Consider the following 16352-nt stretch of genomic DNA (forward strand, 5'->3'; position numbering starts at 1 on the left):
TCAGGAACTGGAGTGACAGGACAAGGGGGAATGAATGGGTTCAGACTGAAAGAGAGGAAATTCAGGTGGGATATTGGGAAGGAATTGTTCCCTGGGAGGGTGGGCAGGCCCTGGCACAGGGTGCCCAGAGCAGCTGGGGCTGCCCCTGGATCCCTGGCAGTGTCCAAGGCCAGGCTGGACATTGGGGCTTGGAGCAGCCTGGGACAGTGGGAGGTGTCCCTGCCCATGGCAGGGGTGGCACTGGATGGGCTTTGAGGTTCCTTTCCACCCAAACCATCCTGTGATTCTGTGATTTTATGAATCAAACTCTGCCTTGAATCCTTGACCATCTTCCTCCTCCTCACCCAGAGCTGCCAGAGGTGTGAGCTGTGCCTCACAGGATGATTCTCCATCCTCTTCTTCTCACAGTAACTCCACCACTACTCAATTTGGGAGCAGTCCGTGGCTAAACTCAAGCACAATTCCCAACCCTTCCCTTTTCTCTCTACCAGCCCCAGGGCCAAGTTTCACATTCAGTGTTAAAACATGGCCAAAACCCCAACGCTGTCACCGTGGGAGAGCCTCGGGCAAGTGGACATGGAGTCAGATAATTACAGGGGTCAATTCCACGGAAAAGCTCAGAACTGAAACCGTTCGGACCACGGTGGTTTCTGGGACATGGGAAATGAGGAAGGGCTGGCTGCAGGAACACGGCTTTGGGAAGAAGGGCTGGATATCATTCCAGCCTCAGCACACCCAACACGCTGCAGTTTGTGTGGTCTCTTCCCCAGTGCAAGGGTGGAAGAGCTTTCCTAGGTAATTCCTGAGGTGCAGAAATGGGGAAACACACCTGGAATGTCCCTTCCAACAATGCACAGATTATATGGAATGCACTTAACTACTTTTACTTTCAAATATTGGGGTTTTTTTCCCTTAAACTGCCATGCCCTCTTCCAGTTAAGCCACAGTCACATGGACAAGACCAAGCCTTGGTGATTGTGGGACTATAGCAGATGTTTCTTGGGGGTCTTGAGTTGGGAGGGAAAAGGTGGCTTGGAAATAAGGGCAGAATTCCCATATTTCCATATCCTAGTCCCATATCCTGGAAACAAAGGAGTGGATGCAGACAGAGGAAAAGGCTTCTCTCTTCTTGCTAGACAGCTCTACAAATTTTTGCCAGTGAATCCTTGAAATCCACCTTTCTATCCCAGCAAAGCCTTGGAAAAGCTTTGCCTGCTGTGTGCCAGAGCAGAGTTGGATTGGAAGCTTGGAATGGTGTATGGGCAGGGGCTTGGCGTTGCCATTCTCCCAAAAATCGAGCCCTGTTTCCACCCTCCTCCCACCCCACACCTGGCTTCAGGGAATGGGAGATGGTGCCAGAGTCTGATGGATGATCCCCATGATGTTGAGGAGGCCACTGTGTGCTGCTACTCCCAGGCTGAGGCAGCAGGAACAGTTAAAAGCAGGTAAAAATCAGGGAATGACGATGGGAGAGGCTCTTCTGGGAGCTGGAAGGAAAACAGAGTTTGGACTGGAACAGAGGGTGGCAGTCAAGGAGTTCTTGGGATGCCTCTGACCACTGCTCCTGAAGCTGTGCACCATGAGCTGAACCAGGAACCAAATCCAACCCAAAAAGCTTTGTGGGGCCACCAAGCTGGAGTTGAGGAGAGGACGTGGAGCTGAACCCACCTGTCAAAGCCCCGAGGTGAGCCCTCACCTCTGAGCTGGGTAAATGGCACACAAACACACGAGATCCTCGATGTGCAACACCCAGTCCTCTTTTTTTGGCCAACCCCCTTTTAAAAATCCTCAGTTTGAGTGCCTGTTTTGCCAGACTGCGAATCCTCTCAGCACACCAGGGCTGGTTCCTTGTTGGGGGATAACCACAAGCCAATTAGAAGTTAAATTGTTGAGCACTCTGCATCTAATTGAAGTCTCTCCTTTCTGCCCACTATTTTTAGTGCTTGGCCCGAGCTGCAGCTCCACGTAGGGTATAATCATGTTTATTTAAGAGCCATGTGTACCTCAGTGAGAAAAATAAAATCCAGCAGGCAGAGCTGTTTTTTTTACCAAATATACATGGGTGGGTGGTAGAGGTCAGGTCTAGACTGCTCTGTGTCTCTTGCTGTCCCCATCTCCCATCAGGATACATCCTTTTCACCCCAAAGCCGTGCCTGAAACGTGTTCGTTCAACGTGGAATGCATTTCCCCTGCTCTTTTATTATCATTTATTGTCACCTATGATGGTTTCTTCATCCTCTTCTACGTACAGAACAGTGACAAGAGATTCTGGTTGTGCTGGAGCAAATCAAGGGGTAACAGAAGATAATAAAGCTGGAGAAGGTGCTGTGAGCCAGCCCTGAGCAGCCTCTCCTCTTCCCAGGGCAGCTTGCAGGGGTTGGGGGATGATCCCAGGAATTTAAGAAGTGATTCCAAGGGCAACAACAAAGTCATGATGTCGGGAGTTTTTGGGAAGCCTCCAGCAATGGGAGGGAAAGAAAACAGTTATTTGACAGGAGTTTTCAATGTCTGGGCTCTAAAGACTGATGGGATTGGGATGGGACAGGGATGGGACAACCTCAGCTTCTTGAAAGTGAAGAAATTTTTGTCTGGGCTTGATGGGCCAGGAAGGGTGGAAGGAGAAAGCAGCACAAGGAACAAAATCCCATCAAAAAGACAAGAATAGGACTTTTCCAACCACTTTTCAAGTGGTCACTTGGTTTGTTCAGCTTGGAGAAGAGGAGGCAGAGGGGAGACCTCATTGGGGTCTTCAACATCCTCCTGAGGGGCAGCTCCCATCTCTGCTCCCTGGGACAGGGACAGCACCCAGGGAGTGGCTGGAGCTGGGCCAGGGGAGGCTCAGGGTGAGATCAGGGAAAGGTGCTTCCCCCAGAGGCTGCTGGGCACTGCCCAGGCTCCCCAGGGAATGGGCACGGCCCCGAGGCTGCCAGAGCTCCAGGAACGTTTGGACAGCGCTGCCAGGGATGCCCAGGGTGGGGTTGTTGGGGTGTCTGTGCAGGGCCAGGGGCTGGATCCATGATCCCTGGGGATCCCTTCCGTGGTTCTGTGGCCATACAAGGGTAAAGAGTGGTAATCAGGGCAGAACAGGGAACATCACGATCCCATGGATGCGTGCTGGGATCCAGAGCAAATTCCAAACGTGAAGCTCAGCCTGAGGGATGAGGGAGGGAGAGCTCAAGAGCTCCGAGGTTGCAACAGAAGCTCTGGCTCTGACTAAACCCCATCGAAGTCATCCCAGTAAAGATAAGGAGGGAGATAAGGAGGCCAGCTTGTGCCTTAAAAAGCTCTGTCTGTACCACCACTGCTCCTGGTGACCTCATCAGCTTCTCTTCCTCAAACACCCCAAGGAAGTAAACATAAACAAAGGCCCAGCAGGATCCCGTGCTCTCCTTTTTCTTGGCAAAATTGGATTTTTCTGCTGCAACTCTGTTTTATTTAAACCAGGGGAACAGCTCATGTGCACACCAAGTCACGCTGGGAAGAAAATAGTGGGGTTTTTATTTTTCTTCGGGAATTTTGCTTACATTCTGCTTTCTCACCCCAGGACCGATTTGAGTTTGTGTCAGGGAGAAGCCATAAATTTTATTTTTAAAATGATTTATCCTCTCTCAGCAGCCCTGCAAAACATAAAGTCAGTTCTAAACCAAACCAAACACCCTTCCTAAAATACAGACCTGGAAAGATCCACCTCAGAACTTCTCCCAAACAGAGGAGCACACGGTCCTTATTTTGTTTCACAGGATTAAATGTGAGGTGCACAGTGTTGATTTGAAAGTGACTAGAACTGTACTGACAAGGAGGAAATTAAAACTGAAATATGTGCAAAAGTGATGGTCTGAGGCTCAACAGGACTGAAGGGATAAACTAAAAAATTGAGGTTGAGTTACCCAAACACTCCTGGAAATCCATTTCTCTTTGGAACAAGCAGATGTGGGCTGTGGTCTTCCCATTCTAATGGCAGTGGAGGTTCTGAATTAGGCTGTAAAAGGTGCTCAGGTCTAAGGGTTTGTGGCAACAATGAAAACTCCAGCTGTGAAAGGTTTTTGCTTTACTAATTTTTTATTTAATTACATCCACAACTTAAGAGAGTCAGATCTAAGGAAGGATCGAGATGCCCAGGTAAGAAGGGCTTGGTTTTCTCAGCCATTTCTGACACAAGAAGTTGAAATTAACCACCAGGAGCATGATCCCATCTCCAGGGGTGTCCAAACCCTCCTGGGAGCTGGGGGCTGCTGGGGTTGCCCAGCCAGGCTGGCACCAGCGCGGCAAGCAGGACGTCACCACCCACGGGCCACGTGAGCAGCGCTCTGTGCACCATCAGGAGCTTCACGGGGCAGGACTTGGCCTTTTCCCAAGGCCAGGGAGTTCAGCAGTGCAGAGACGTGATCTGCAGGCAGCAAAAATGGGAAAAAAATCCAGCCAGCACCTGGGGTTGCTCAACTGCACAAAGCCAGACAGCCCAGGGGTTTGGGGTGGTCACCACTCCCTTGCTGCCGCTTGAGTCACAAACATCGACCTCCAGGGGAGCACCCGGCTGCAAGTTCCACATGGAAATCAGTTTTTAAGGAGCAGTGAAAGCTGGGATGGGATCAGCAGAGAGAACTGAGATTGTTCAGTGCAGCTCGGTGCTCTTGGGGCATTTTAAAGGGCCCTGGTACCAGGAGGACTCACAAACCCAACAGGATACAAAGAAATCCATGGAGGTGCCAATAGGAGAATAGGAGCCCTACTAGAATTCCTTCCCTGGGAGGGTGGGCAGGCCCTGGCACAGGGTGCCCAGAGCAGCTGGGGCTGCCCCTGGATCCCTGGCAGTGCCCAAGGCCAGGCTGGACATTGGGCTTGGAGCCAGGGACAGTGGAAGGTGTTCCTGCCCATGGCAGGGCTGGCACTGGATGCCACTCAACCCAATGGTCCCTTCCAACCCAAACCCTTCCATGACGGTTCCTTGCTCCTTGTTGTCAAAAAAACCCCAAAAACTAAGCCCCAAAGAACCTCTGATGGATTTTTAAAGGGATCCAGACAAGCCCTATAGGTCAGCTGGAAGCCTCTTTTCCCAACACAATGCTTTGGCCAAAAATTAAATGATATTTTTAAAGAACATGATCTCTAAGCCAAAATTATTGTAAGAGAAAATTTTAAATGCATGGGACGTGAACAGAAGAAAGGGATTTCCCCTGCCTGTTGACCACTCTGGCTGATTTGGGTTTCGAAATACAGCCAGGGAAGTGCTGAAGGTTTTTTTCCAGGAACGCATCCCACCTCTCTGTGCCAGCATCTCCTCTTAGTGTCGTGGGACCTTTGCAGCCCCTGCCAGCTTTCAGTGACGTGGAACTGGTGCTGTCCCAAGCCTCTGATCGCATGGGGCAGCAGAAAATCCTACAGCAGGGGTTAAAATACAGCAACAATTTGGGTACAAGGGCTTCCCTTTGGCATTCCTGCTGCTTCCTGGTTGCTCAGCCAGGCCAGCCCCTGCCAGCGGGTACTGCCAGCCTTCCCATGGAATTAAGGTCAGCTTGGGCAAAGGATCCAGCTCTGGAATGGTGTTAGCTGGGAGGAGAGGAAGTCACTGCCACAGGGACATGTTTTGTGGTGTCCCAAGTCCCCATGTGCCTTGCCAAGGAGGAGCTGGAAGATCTCCCCAACATATGAGGGGACAAAACACTTCAATATTGCCCATAATGGTGCCTTGCCTCGACAGGGGGAAGCTGAGACATTGTGCACGAATACACCTTCTCTAAAATCCCCACAAATGCTCCGGGACAAGGCTGGGTTTGAGCAGGATTGAAGGTGTTGGTCCCACCCAGCCTGGGGACAGAGAGGCCAGGCTCAGCCAGGATCATTCAAATCAGGCTGGAAAAGCCCTCCAGGATCACTGAGTCCACCTTGTCCCCAGCCCAGAGCACTGAGTGCCACCTCCAGCCCTTCCTTGGACACCTCCAGGCATGGGCACTCCAAAGCTCCCTGGGCAGCCCCTGCCAAGGCCTGAGCACCCTTTCCAGGAAGGAATTCTTCCTGAACAAATGTGGGGTACACCCCAAAACCCTGACAGGCTTAAAATCGAGAAGTTGTTTTCTGCAGAACAGATCTGTGGTTTGGGCTGGAATCTCAGAGGTCCAGGAGCTCCAGCGGTCTGTGGAATAAAGCCCTGGCAAGAACCAGCTCCAGGCTCTTCCCTCTTCTCTGAGAGCATCCCAGGTTGTGCTGTGCAAGGAGCAGGGCTCCAAATAGGGGCAGGATCAGGTCTGGCCGCTGCCGTGGCCATCGATCATCCCTACCCAGGCTGGGCCGTGGCCAGGAGGGGCCGCGTTCCCGGGATGGTCATTTATGGGCAGCAGTGCTGCTGGCCCGGCCCCAAACCCGCGCACAGGACAGCCAAAGCCACCGAGACAGGGAGGGAGCAGCTCATCCTCAGGGAGGGCGGGCAGCCTGGGGTGCCCCAAACCACCAGGGGCCTGCTCACACAGCCTGGGGCCACCCCAAACCACCAGGGACCTGCTCACACAGCCTGGGGCCACCCCAAACCACCAGGGACCTGCTCAAAGAGCTGGGGCCACCCCAAACCACCAGGGACCTGCTCACACAGCTGGGACACCCCAAACCACCAGGGACCTGCTCACACAGCCTGGGGCCACCCCAAACTTTGAAACCATCCCCATTCATCAGAGAGATGTTAAAATGAATTAAATTAAAAGCATTCTGGGTTTGGATTTGTTGTTCTTTGTGTGAATCCAGTTGTTCAGAAAGACAAGGGTGAGGTCCAGGACTTACAGGATTATCCAACTTCTTCCCAAATTGGGGTTTTTCAAGGGCCACCTGGACTGGCTGTAAAGCTCCAAACCCCTCCTATAAATTAATGGAAAACAGAGAATTAAATAAGATCAATCCCAGGTAGAAATACTTTCATTTGTGACTGTCAGGTTTAATTAAACAAACAAACAAACGAAAACAGGGCAAGGGAACCAATCTTAGGATGTGTCCTTCAACACTTTGGCCTTTTGTTAATGCCATGAAATCCATACCTTGGGATGGAAAAAACCTTAAAAATCATCTAATCCTTTCCTGACTGATGGTGGCCCTGGTGGATTTTAAACCCAGTTCCATAAAGCCCAGAAATATTAAGAAATAAAATCGGGTATTTCATTGGTTTATTTCATTTTTTTATCAAAGCACATCCACCTGAAGACAAGAGTGGCTGGGCAACCTTGACCTGCCACAGGAAGATGGACCTGAGATCACCTCATCCCACCCCCTGCACCAAGGATGTGTTTCAGAGGAGGGTTGGGTTTAAAATTATAAATTAATTAATTAATTAGAACCGACACTTCCCTGTGGCTCTGCCAGCAGCCCTGAATCAGCTCCTCAACAAGGCCTTAAGGAGCCAGAATCCAAGAAAAACGAAATTAATAATCAAATAATCTTTTCATTATTATCTCCCCGCTTCCAGAAGGATCCTTGCCAGTGCCCATAATCAGCATTTAGGGGTTCCCTCGGCAGTAATCGCCCCCCAATCTCCCCCTTCTATGAATTCCCCATGTCCCCAGGTGACTCCAGCCAGGAGTTTTTATTTGTGGCCCCCATTGCCCGACCTGGAGAGCGCTGAGTTTGTTCCGAGCTGGATACTGCAGCTCCTCCTTGCTTTGGGAGCAACAAAAATAACCCTCAGGCACGTCCTGAGCAGTGTTTACAGCCCTCCCGACCTCTCCTCCCTCCCTCTGGCACCTGCCAAATTTTCCTGGGAGCACGCTGCCACTTCCTCACCCTGTGTTTTCCACAGCTCTGTGCTTCGGGAGTTGCGATATTTTCTGGGCTGCCTCCCCGGATTTCGATCGGGTTGGATGTTCTTAGAGGTTTTCCCAGCCTTTACAACTCCGAGATTATTTTTTTCCCAGATTTACCTGTCCTGACTCTGTGTCACCGGTGGGTTTAATATCAAAAAGGAAAATAAAAGGTGATGAAAGCTGCAAAGCCCAAATGCCAGCGCCCATCCTTGTAGGATACATCATTCCCTCCTTCCACCACGGCAACCACCCTTTGTTCCCATGTCCTGGTCCCAATTCTGTCCAAAACAAGGAGTAAACTTTTGGAGTTTTGCAGCAGTGTCACCTCTTTGCTGTACCCATCTCCCTGTGGCATCATTTAACCCCCTCTGGACTGGTACAGCGCCACTTCCTCACGGAAAACCAACCCCATAATACCCATCCATTCCCCCAGAGCTGCTTCCCTTTCCTCACCCCACACCTGGGATTGGGGGAAACTCCTGCCGGATCTTAACTTCCCTTTCCTCATCCCACACCTCGGATTTGGGGGGGGGGGAAACTCCTGCCGGAGCTTAACGCGCCCTCGCAGCCGAGCCAAGCCTTTCATCAGGCCGTGCCCATTTAAATGCTGATGGTCTTAATTGTCCCTAAAATCACCTGCTAATGGGTCCCTCCCTCCGCCAGGGCTGGATTAGAGGCTCTGCCCAGAAGTGCCCTCCTTAAGCATCCCGGTTATCCTCACCCCCTCTTAAGGTGTTAATTAGGGACACAAGTCAGGCGCTGAGGGAGGGGAAACAAAGATGCTTGAGAGAAAAGAGGGGGGGAAAGGGGAATAAACATCCCTTTGGATTAGCAGGGATGCAGGGGATGCATTTGAAGGGCATGGGGAACCCACACCTTCCACCTGGAGCGCCGGGATGCGCCGCTTCCTCTCCCGAGGGAGATCAAGGTTTGCTCGGCCGAGCCCGCAGTTGAAAGGCTCGGGACAAAGAGCAGCTCCCGCTCCCCCTCCCAAAAAAAGGCGGCCCCAAACAAACCCCAAAACCACCCCAAAAGCTTGGCGTGTTGCGTTACAGCCGCAAAGGTTTTCACCTGCTCCCTCTGTCTCATCTTCCCGAGCCGAAAGGGGCAGGAACTCTGCTCTGTGTCAGGAGAGGTGAGGATAAAAAACCAGGGATTTTTCCCTTTTAACGCCTGCGGGTGGATTTTTGTAACCCTTTCTTGCGCTGTGTGAGGTTTTGTTCCTCACGCCAGCGTTTTTAGGGGCGTTTAGTTCTAACGCGATGTGAAGATCAATGGAAGAGGGGAGGGTGTGAGCATCTGCTTTAAACGATTATCGAAAAAGAAAAGGGGCATTTCTGTGCGACAGCTCGGGGTGGAAGTGGTTTCTGAGAGAACTTAGGAAGAAAAATGAGAAGAAAATAGGATTTGCTTCCCTGAAAACTCATTTCTCCGCAAGCGACAGCAAAAACTGCGCCGTGTCCAACCCTTCCTCCTTGGAAGCTGAATTCCTTTATGCCACTGCTGTCCCCGGGTGCAGCAGAGAGGAGCTTTCCCGTGATCCATCCCCTCGGAATCTGCATCCACAGCGCAGGAAAAATCATCTCGGGAAAACCATGGAGGGATTCCATTTTCCCTTCCAGCCATCCGTGTTTCTCCAGCTCCTGGAATCCCGGGGCTGCCGGGTCTGGGATGCTGCTTTGGTATTTTTAGCTGAGAGGTGCAGAGGAAGAGCCCAGAAAGGGCTGAAAAGACCCCAGAGCCCCTTCCAGGGCCTAAAGGGGCTCCAAGAGAGCTGGAGAGGGACTTGGACAGGTGGGAATGGCTTCAAACCGACAGCTGGCAGGGATGGATGGGATCTTGGGAAGGAATTGTTCCCTGGCAGGGTGGGCAGGCCCTGGCACAGGGTGCCCAGAGCAGCTGGGGCTGCCCCTGGATCCCTGGCAGTGCCCAAGGCCAGGCTGGACACTGGGGCTTGGAGCAGCCTGGGACAGTGGGAGGTGTCCCTGCCCAGCAGAAGCTGTTATGGGATAGGCTTTACGGATTTCTACGATTCTAAATATTTTGAACTTCACAGAGCTTTGTGGAAGCTCTTCCAGCCCTAAAAGCAGGAGCAGTGTGCACACCAGAGGTGCCAAAACTCTTCACCCACCAAAACCTGCCGCTTTTATTGACTCTCCCCTTGCTCAGGGGCTGTTCCTGGCACTTTGGAGGGAATAATTTCCTTAGGGAGGAGGAGACTGGCGGGGGAAGTGCATCCTGAGTGCCTTTCCCAGCAGGGGTCACTGGTTCGTGTGTCAGGAGCTGAAGCTGGGGGTTTCTCCCTGTCTTCCCTCCGGATTCAGAGCAGGAGATCCAGACCGCACTCACCAACCAGGCCAGACACAGAGGCTCCACACATTCCATTTTTTCCCCAAGTTTTATATTTTCTACTTCCCACCAGCCCTTTTTGTTGCTGTTACTGGGTTGTTTGGGGGCCTGCAAAGGATTAATTCCGGCGTTTCTGATAAGGAGAACCGGTCACTGCGGGGAAGGATCCGGGAGGGGCCGTGGTGCTGCCGCCTGTTTATTCCTCAGGGAATGCCACCGCCTCCCACCCATCTTCCAGGGGCCTTTTCCCTGTACCAGGGACACGAGCAGCCTTGGCTTCTGCCTCCCCGTCACCACATTTCCAGGGCTCAGGGGCTCTCCATCCCCATTCCTGGGCTGCTCAAGGAGTGTTTTGGCTTCCCAGGATGATGCAGACCTAAGGTGGGTTCAGGTTCTGGGGCAGAACCAAGGGAAGGCTGAAAATCCCTCCCTCCAAGAACTGCTTTTGTTAAACCTCGACAGGCACGGGGTCACGCTCTCTTTTATTTGTTTTGCCTAAAAGATGTTTGTAAATCCAGTTTCTTGGGGCTTTACCTAAAGAACAAACCCTGAAAGCCCAAAGGGGGCAGAAATGGGAAGAGATCCTGACTGCAGGTGTGGTAAAGGGGGAGAGGATGGAGTAACACCCAAAAAAACCACTGGTTTTGGGAATCTATCCCTGAAACGAATTATTCTGGGGATGTCTGTGGTAGCATCCACCCTGCTGGGCACAGAGCACGGGACACAGGTGCAACCAGCGCTTCAGAGGTCCCTCAGTGCTGACCTGAGCTCCTCTCACCTCAGAACGGCTGCTGAAAATGCTCTTCTGTCCCCCTCCAGGCCGGGAGAGTGAAGAACGTCAAGGCACAAGAAGCATTTTTGGTTCATGCAAGGACAGGTGTGGAGATGGCCAAGCTGAGCAAAACCAAAGAGGATGGAGAACAGAGATGTGCCAAAGATGACAAGAAATAGTATTTAATGCACCACAAGGAAGTTCTTCCCTGCCTGCAGAGGCGTCAAAGCCAGGCTGGTCCCTCAAACCCTCTGGAGAAAAAGCCCTGACCCTACAGACAGTGCTTTAAATGTCCTAGGGATAAACTATGACACTGCTCATGGCAGATCTGAGCCCGCCTGAACAGCTCCTGATGCTTTTCTTAGCCAGGGGCCTTCATTTTATCATAGCCAGGTCCCTTCATCAGCCCAGTGCCACTGACTCCTACTGGGCATAACATTATTATGAAAATAAAATCATTATATTATTATATGCGTTATGCAATCATAGTTTTCTTTTTTAAGTACAGCTTCTAAAAGGACTTTAAGCTGTTGTTTTTTTAATTTTCACGGCCTTGCACGATGATTCAAGCACTAAACTCCAGCCTCTGGGTCGGGAACTCTTTCAGCCCCCAGCTCGTGCTGTGACTCCAGTAAAAGCTGCTCCAGAGAGACTTAAAGGGTGGATTGAAGTGGTTTAAGATGTTTTACCCTCCCATTTGGGGGAATTTGGGCTGTTCTCAGCCAGTCCCTGAGCTGGAAGGCAGCTGGGAATGATCCCTTGAACGTTTGCCTCTTCCCGGGTCTCCTCCCTCCTTTCCATTTTCTGTGCCTGGGGCCTTGGTTCAGCACCACCCGGCTCCTGGCAGAGCTGCAGTGGGGCTGGTATTCCAGAATCCCATGTTCTCCAGGGAATTAAATGCCCAAAGGAGGCAGCACCAACCCCAAAGGCTCCAAACACCCACGAGCAGGCAGCGCTGAAGGGATGCTCCCCTACACGCGGCCCTCGCAGCCCCCAGGGATGTGCTGGGTTCAGGCTGGGGTGCAAAGCACTTTAGGGGTGTCCAGGGAAGGCTCCACCGTGGGTTTGCACCCCAAAGCCCTTCCCCAGGCTGCAGGGAGGCTGAGGGCAGCCGGGCAGGGGCCAGCACTGCACCTGCAGCCCCACGCTTCCCTCTCGCTCCACACTCACAACCACCTGAAATAGGGGGGCAGCTGAAGGGGCGGGGAAAAAACGTGTGCTCGCAGCTTTCCCTCCCTCCGCGCCATCCCAAAAGGGTGAAAAGCCGCAGGAACGAGCTGCAAAGTGGAGGAAAAAATAAATCTTTATTGTGCACGGAGCAAGGGTTGAGCGGTCGAGAGCGGCAGCACCCGTGGTTGGTCCAGCACAGCCCCTCCAGCGACCCTTCATTCCCTCCTCCCTCCCAAACCAGGGAGGGGGATTCTGCTGCCAGATGCCCTTCCCAGGGCCCCAGCCGCGCTGCCCATCCTCAGTTTGGTGGCCAGAGGGCATCAGTGGCTACCACGGAATTCCTAAAGAGCAGCTGGATAAACAGTGCAGACCCAGCAGCCTCTCCCAGGGGGGCTGGGGATGAACCCCCGCCCCTGTCTCGGTTCCCCCCGGGCACATCCTCCCTCCCTCCCGCAGCACGGGAGGGATCCCGGCAGCCCCACACGGGCAGGGTGAATTTAAAGAGGAGTTTATTCGCTCGCACACAGACGGTGGCGTCCCTTCGAGCCAGAAAGAAAAACCCAGTGTGTACAAAGTCACAGTCACGGCTTGAAGAGCGCCCGGCAGCGCCCTCAGAGAAACACGAAATAACTCACGAAAAGTCATTAAAGTCCCGGCGTTATGTACAGCTAAGTGCCAGCTCGAGTATTCACAACACAGTAACGTACTGCAAGAAGTCGCTTAGGAGAAGTTCCCTTGAGAAACAACCTTCGCTCCGGCGGCGCCGGAGTCTGCCGCGTCCGTCCCGTCCGTCCGTCCCGTCCGTCCGTGTGTCGCTCAGTGCCGCTGGCACGTGTGCAGGCGGGACGCGTCGGCGGGGCCGTGCTCTCGCTGCAGGCGGCACGCCAGCCCCTCGGCGCACTGGCAGCGCTGGAAGATCTCCAGGCCGTGGGCGCCTTTCCGCCGGTGCCGGGTGCACACCTGCCCCTCCCGCAGCACCGGCTTGCAGATCTTGGACCAGAAGTGGCGGGCGCAGCACAGCCCGGCCGCGCAGTCCGACGAGCGCAGGCAGAAGTCGCCCTCCTCGCCTGCGTGGGGACAGCGGGGGATGCTCAGCGAGGGGGCGGGGGACACCGGCTGGGCATCGCAGGCGTCGCTCACAGGGGATATGGGACAGGGTGGGCATCCCACATTGATCAATCCCACAGATTGATCACTCCCAAACCACCCCACGGGCAGGCTGGGCATCCCCGGTTTATCTCCTGTGGTCAGTGGGGCTCGGTGGGCACCCCGGACTGATTCCACAGGGGACAAGAGGGAAAGGGGAGCATCCCGGGCCCACCCCATGGGGGATGGCGGAGCAGAAAGGGCATCCTGGACTGATCCCCACGGGGGACAGAGATGCAGGATGGGGCTCCCGGCCAGATCCCAGGGGACAGCAGAGCAGGGGCGCAGCCTGGACTGGTGCCCAGGGAACAGCAGGGATGGATGGGCAGCCTCAGGCGGGACAGCGGGGTCACGGCAGCAGGGACGCCTCACCTTTGGCAGTGGGTAGCCAGGCGGGCGCGGGCGTCCGTCGGGGCAGCGCCTCAGTGCCCGTCTCCTCCGGCTCGGCCGCTCCGTGGGGCGGCTCCGGGGCCGTGCAGAGACCTGCGGGGGCAGTGGGGCGGCTGTCAGCCTCGCGTGGGACCCCGACCCCTCCCGCGGCCCCAGCTGCAGGTGTGCCCTGCCCTCACCGTTGCTGCAGGTCATGCCGGGGCAGCACATGGCATCGCGCAGGCAGCGCTTGCGGCGCCGCCGGCAGCCGAGGCACAGCGGGGCCCCCCCGCCGCGGGCCGCCCCCCCGCAGAACTCCTCGGGGCCGCAGTCCTCGTCCTCGGCGCACGGGAAAGGCTGGGGGGCACAGAGGAGGCGGGGGGGTCAGCGGGGCCGACGCTCCCATCCCCGAGTGTGTCCCCCCCCTCTCCAATCCCCGGCGCGTCCGCTCCGTCCATCTCCCGTGTGTCCCTCCCCGCCTCCACCCCCGGGACGTCCCCCCCGTCCCCGGAGTCCCCTCCATCCCCGAGGTGTCCCCCACTCCATCCCCCATACGCGTGCGGGTCCCCATCACCCGCTGTGTCCCTCTCCTCCATCCCTGGGGCACCCCCTCCATCCATCTGCGCTGCGTCCTCCCCTTCGATCCCCTCCATCCCCTCCCCGGTGTCCCCTCCATCGTCCGTATCCCCCTACTCCATCTCCCGGTGTGCGTCCTCATCCCCGGAGTCCCACCTCTCATCCCAAATGTGTCTCCCCCCCACATTCCCGGTGCGTCCGCCCTCTATTCCCGCTGTCCCGCCGCTCCATCCGTGCTCTCTCCTACCTGCCGGGTGGCGGCCGGCGGGGCCTTGTTGCTGCCGTCGAAAGGGGGTGCGGGGGCGGCGCTGGCCTCGGCCGCCCCGCCCGGGGGGGGTCCCTTGATGGCGTTGGAGCTGAGGGCACCCCCGGGAGCCGCCGCCCGCCCCGCCGGGGCCGCGCAGCTCAGCGCCGCCAGCAGCGCCACCAGCCCCCGCATCCTGGTGCCGCCCGTGCCCGCTGAGTCCCCGAGCAGCAGCACCGAGCCGCGAGCAGCGGCTCCTGCGCTCCTCCGCCGCCTTTATACCCCCGGGGCTGCCTCCTGCCCGCCCCCTCGGGGCGGGGGGCCCGCCGCCTGGGATTTCAAAGCGTTCCCGGGGGGGCTGTGCCCACGAGCCCCCAAAACCGCCCCCACCCCGCCCCGAGGGCTCCCACATTGGTCGGGAGGGGGTTTCGCAAGGGCCAGGGCAGCCCCCCATCCCCCCGCCCCCCCCCGGCATCCCCCGCCCCGGTTCCCGGCCAGATGCTCCGCACTCCCCGACGCCGCCGCTGTCTCCAGCTGGGCGCGCCCGACGGAGGGGACCGGGAAGAGGGAAGGGGGGACACTCCCCCTTATGCAACCCCCCATAGTGGGTGGGAGCCGCTGTGGGTGCAGAGAGCCCCCCCGCCCTCCCCCGATGGCAGAGTCGGTCCTTTGGTCTCCTCCAAGTCTCCCCCCCGCCGCCTCCCCCGCGTCCTTCCTGGCGCCAGCGCAGCCTTGCAGGAAGGGAGAGGGGCTGCTCCGCATCCCCCCGCGCCGGGACGTGTGCGGGGACACGGGGGGGACACACGATGGGACTCTCGGTGTCCTCCCCCTACTCCCCTGACCCCAGCCGGGCCGGAGGGGGGGCAGCATCGGTGGGGGGGGAGCTCCGGGCCCTTTGATGCGGCGAGATCAAAGGCGTCGCCCCCCCCCCATTCCCCCCATTCCCCCCCCATTCCTTTCCCATTCCCCCCCATTCCCCCTCGCCCCCCCCGTCGGGGCAGCGCGGCCCCAGGGCGCCCCCTGGCGGTCCTGCCGCGCCATCGCGCCCCACTCCCCCCTCCCCGGTCCGGTAATTAACCTTCGTTAATTACCCGCCGTTGATTAACCCGGCTTTTCCCGGTGGCGGCCCCGTGCTCCCGTTCATTCCTTTTCTAAGCTCGGTTTAAATGAGAATCGGACGAGCCGGAGCAGCGCCCCCAGAACCCCCGGGGTGGGGGATTCCGCAATTACTGCAATTAACGCCACCCCCCCTCTCCCGGTATCGCTGTCCCGGTATCCACTATCAGCTGTTCCAGCCCCGAACAGCTCAGGCCGGGCTAATAATTGCCTGGGAAGGTTTCGGGAGCACGGCGGGCCGGTGCTGTCAGCAGCGGCTGAGTCACGGCCGGGCGACATCCCCGGCACAGCCCGGCCACCCCTCCTGCCTTCCCTATTTTTAGCCCGGAGTAACGAGCACCACGCCTCGCCCCGAAATCCCGGTGTTCCCCTGGCAGTTTCAGGTGAGGGCCACGTCACCCTGGGGTTTTTATTGCATTATTGACTTCGACCTGCGATTGCTGCATCCCGTAAAACGATTGGTGATGATTCCCAGCTGCTCCTTGGACCCTTACCAGATTCCTTTCCCTCCTGAGAGGATGTTTCGTTGCTCCTTCTCCCCGCTTTTGCTCACCTCACAGAATCGTCATCAAATCACAGAATGATTTTGGGTTGGAAGGGACCTCAAAGCCCATCCAGTTCCATGGGCAGGGACACCTTCCACTGTCCCAGGCTGCTCCAAGCCCCAGTGTCCAACCTGGCCTTGGACACTGCCAGGGATCCAGGGGCAGCCCCAGCTGCTCTGGGCAACCAGTTCTGGGAGCAGAACCCCCGTCACCCCACATTTCACCACTGCCCAGGAGATCTCTCCCAAACTCGGCTTCTGCTCTGGAAGAAACCCACTGACAGCCAC

The 16352-nt window shown here is 56.1% G+C and overlaps 1 protein-coding gene across 1 annotated transcript; it reads right to left on the minus strand.

The window, feature by feature from the left end:
* Positions 1-12184: 12184 nt before the first annotated feature.
* Positions 12185-14608, minus strand: DKK1 (dickkopf WNT signaling pathway inhibitor 1). The gene is made up of 4 exons (XM_039554106.1): positions 14408-14608; positions 13785-13941; positions 13588-13698; positions 12185-13136 (listed from the first exon to the last, which is right to left on the minus strand). Exons 1-4 carry the CDS (start codon positions 14597-14599, stop codon positions 12886-12888), a joined length of 711 nt encoding a protein of 236 aa, XP_039410040.1. The 5' UTR covers positions 14600-14608; the 3' UTR covers positions 12185-12885.
* Positions 14609-16352: the final 1744 nt, after the last annotated feature.

This window comes from Corvus cornix, chromosome 6 (genome assembly GCF_000738735.6).
Source record: "Corvus cornix cornix isolate S_Up_H32 chromosome 6, ASM73873v5, whole genome shotgun sequence".
NCBI classification, from domain to species: Eukaryota; Metazoa; Chordata; class Aves; order Passeriformes; family Corvidae; genus Corvus; species Corvus cornix.

What these genes read in the sequence shown, in the direction of transcription:
- DKK1 (XM_039554106.1), bottom strand. Translation starts at nt 14,599, where the DNA reads ATGCGGGGGCTGGTGGCGCTGCTGGCGGCGCTGAGCTGCGCGGCCCCG. An exon ending in CGCCGGCCGCCACCCGGCAG is followed by an intron (nt 13,942 to 14,407) that starts GTAGGAGAGAGC and finishes TGTGCCCCCCAG; the next exon opens with CCTTTCCCGTGCGCCGAGGA. An exon ending in CGGCATGACCTGCAGCAACG is followed by an intron (nt 13,699 to 13,784) that starts GTGAGGGCAGGG and finishes CTGCCCCCGCAG; the next exon opens with GTCTCTGCACGGCCCCGGAG.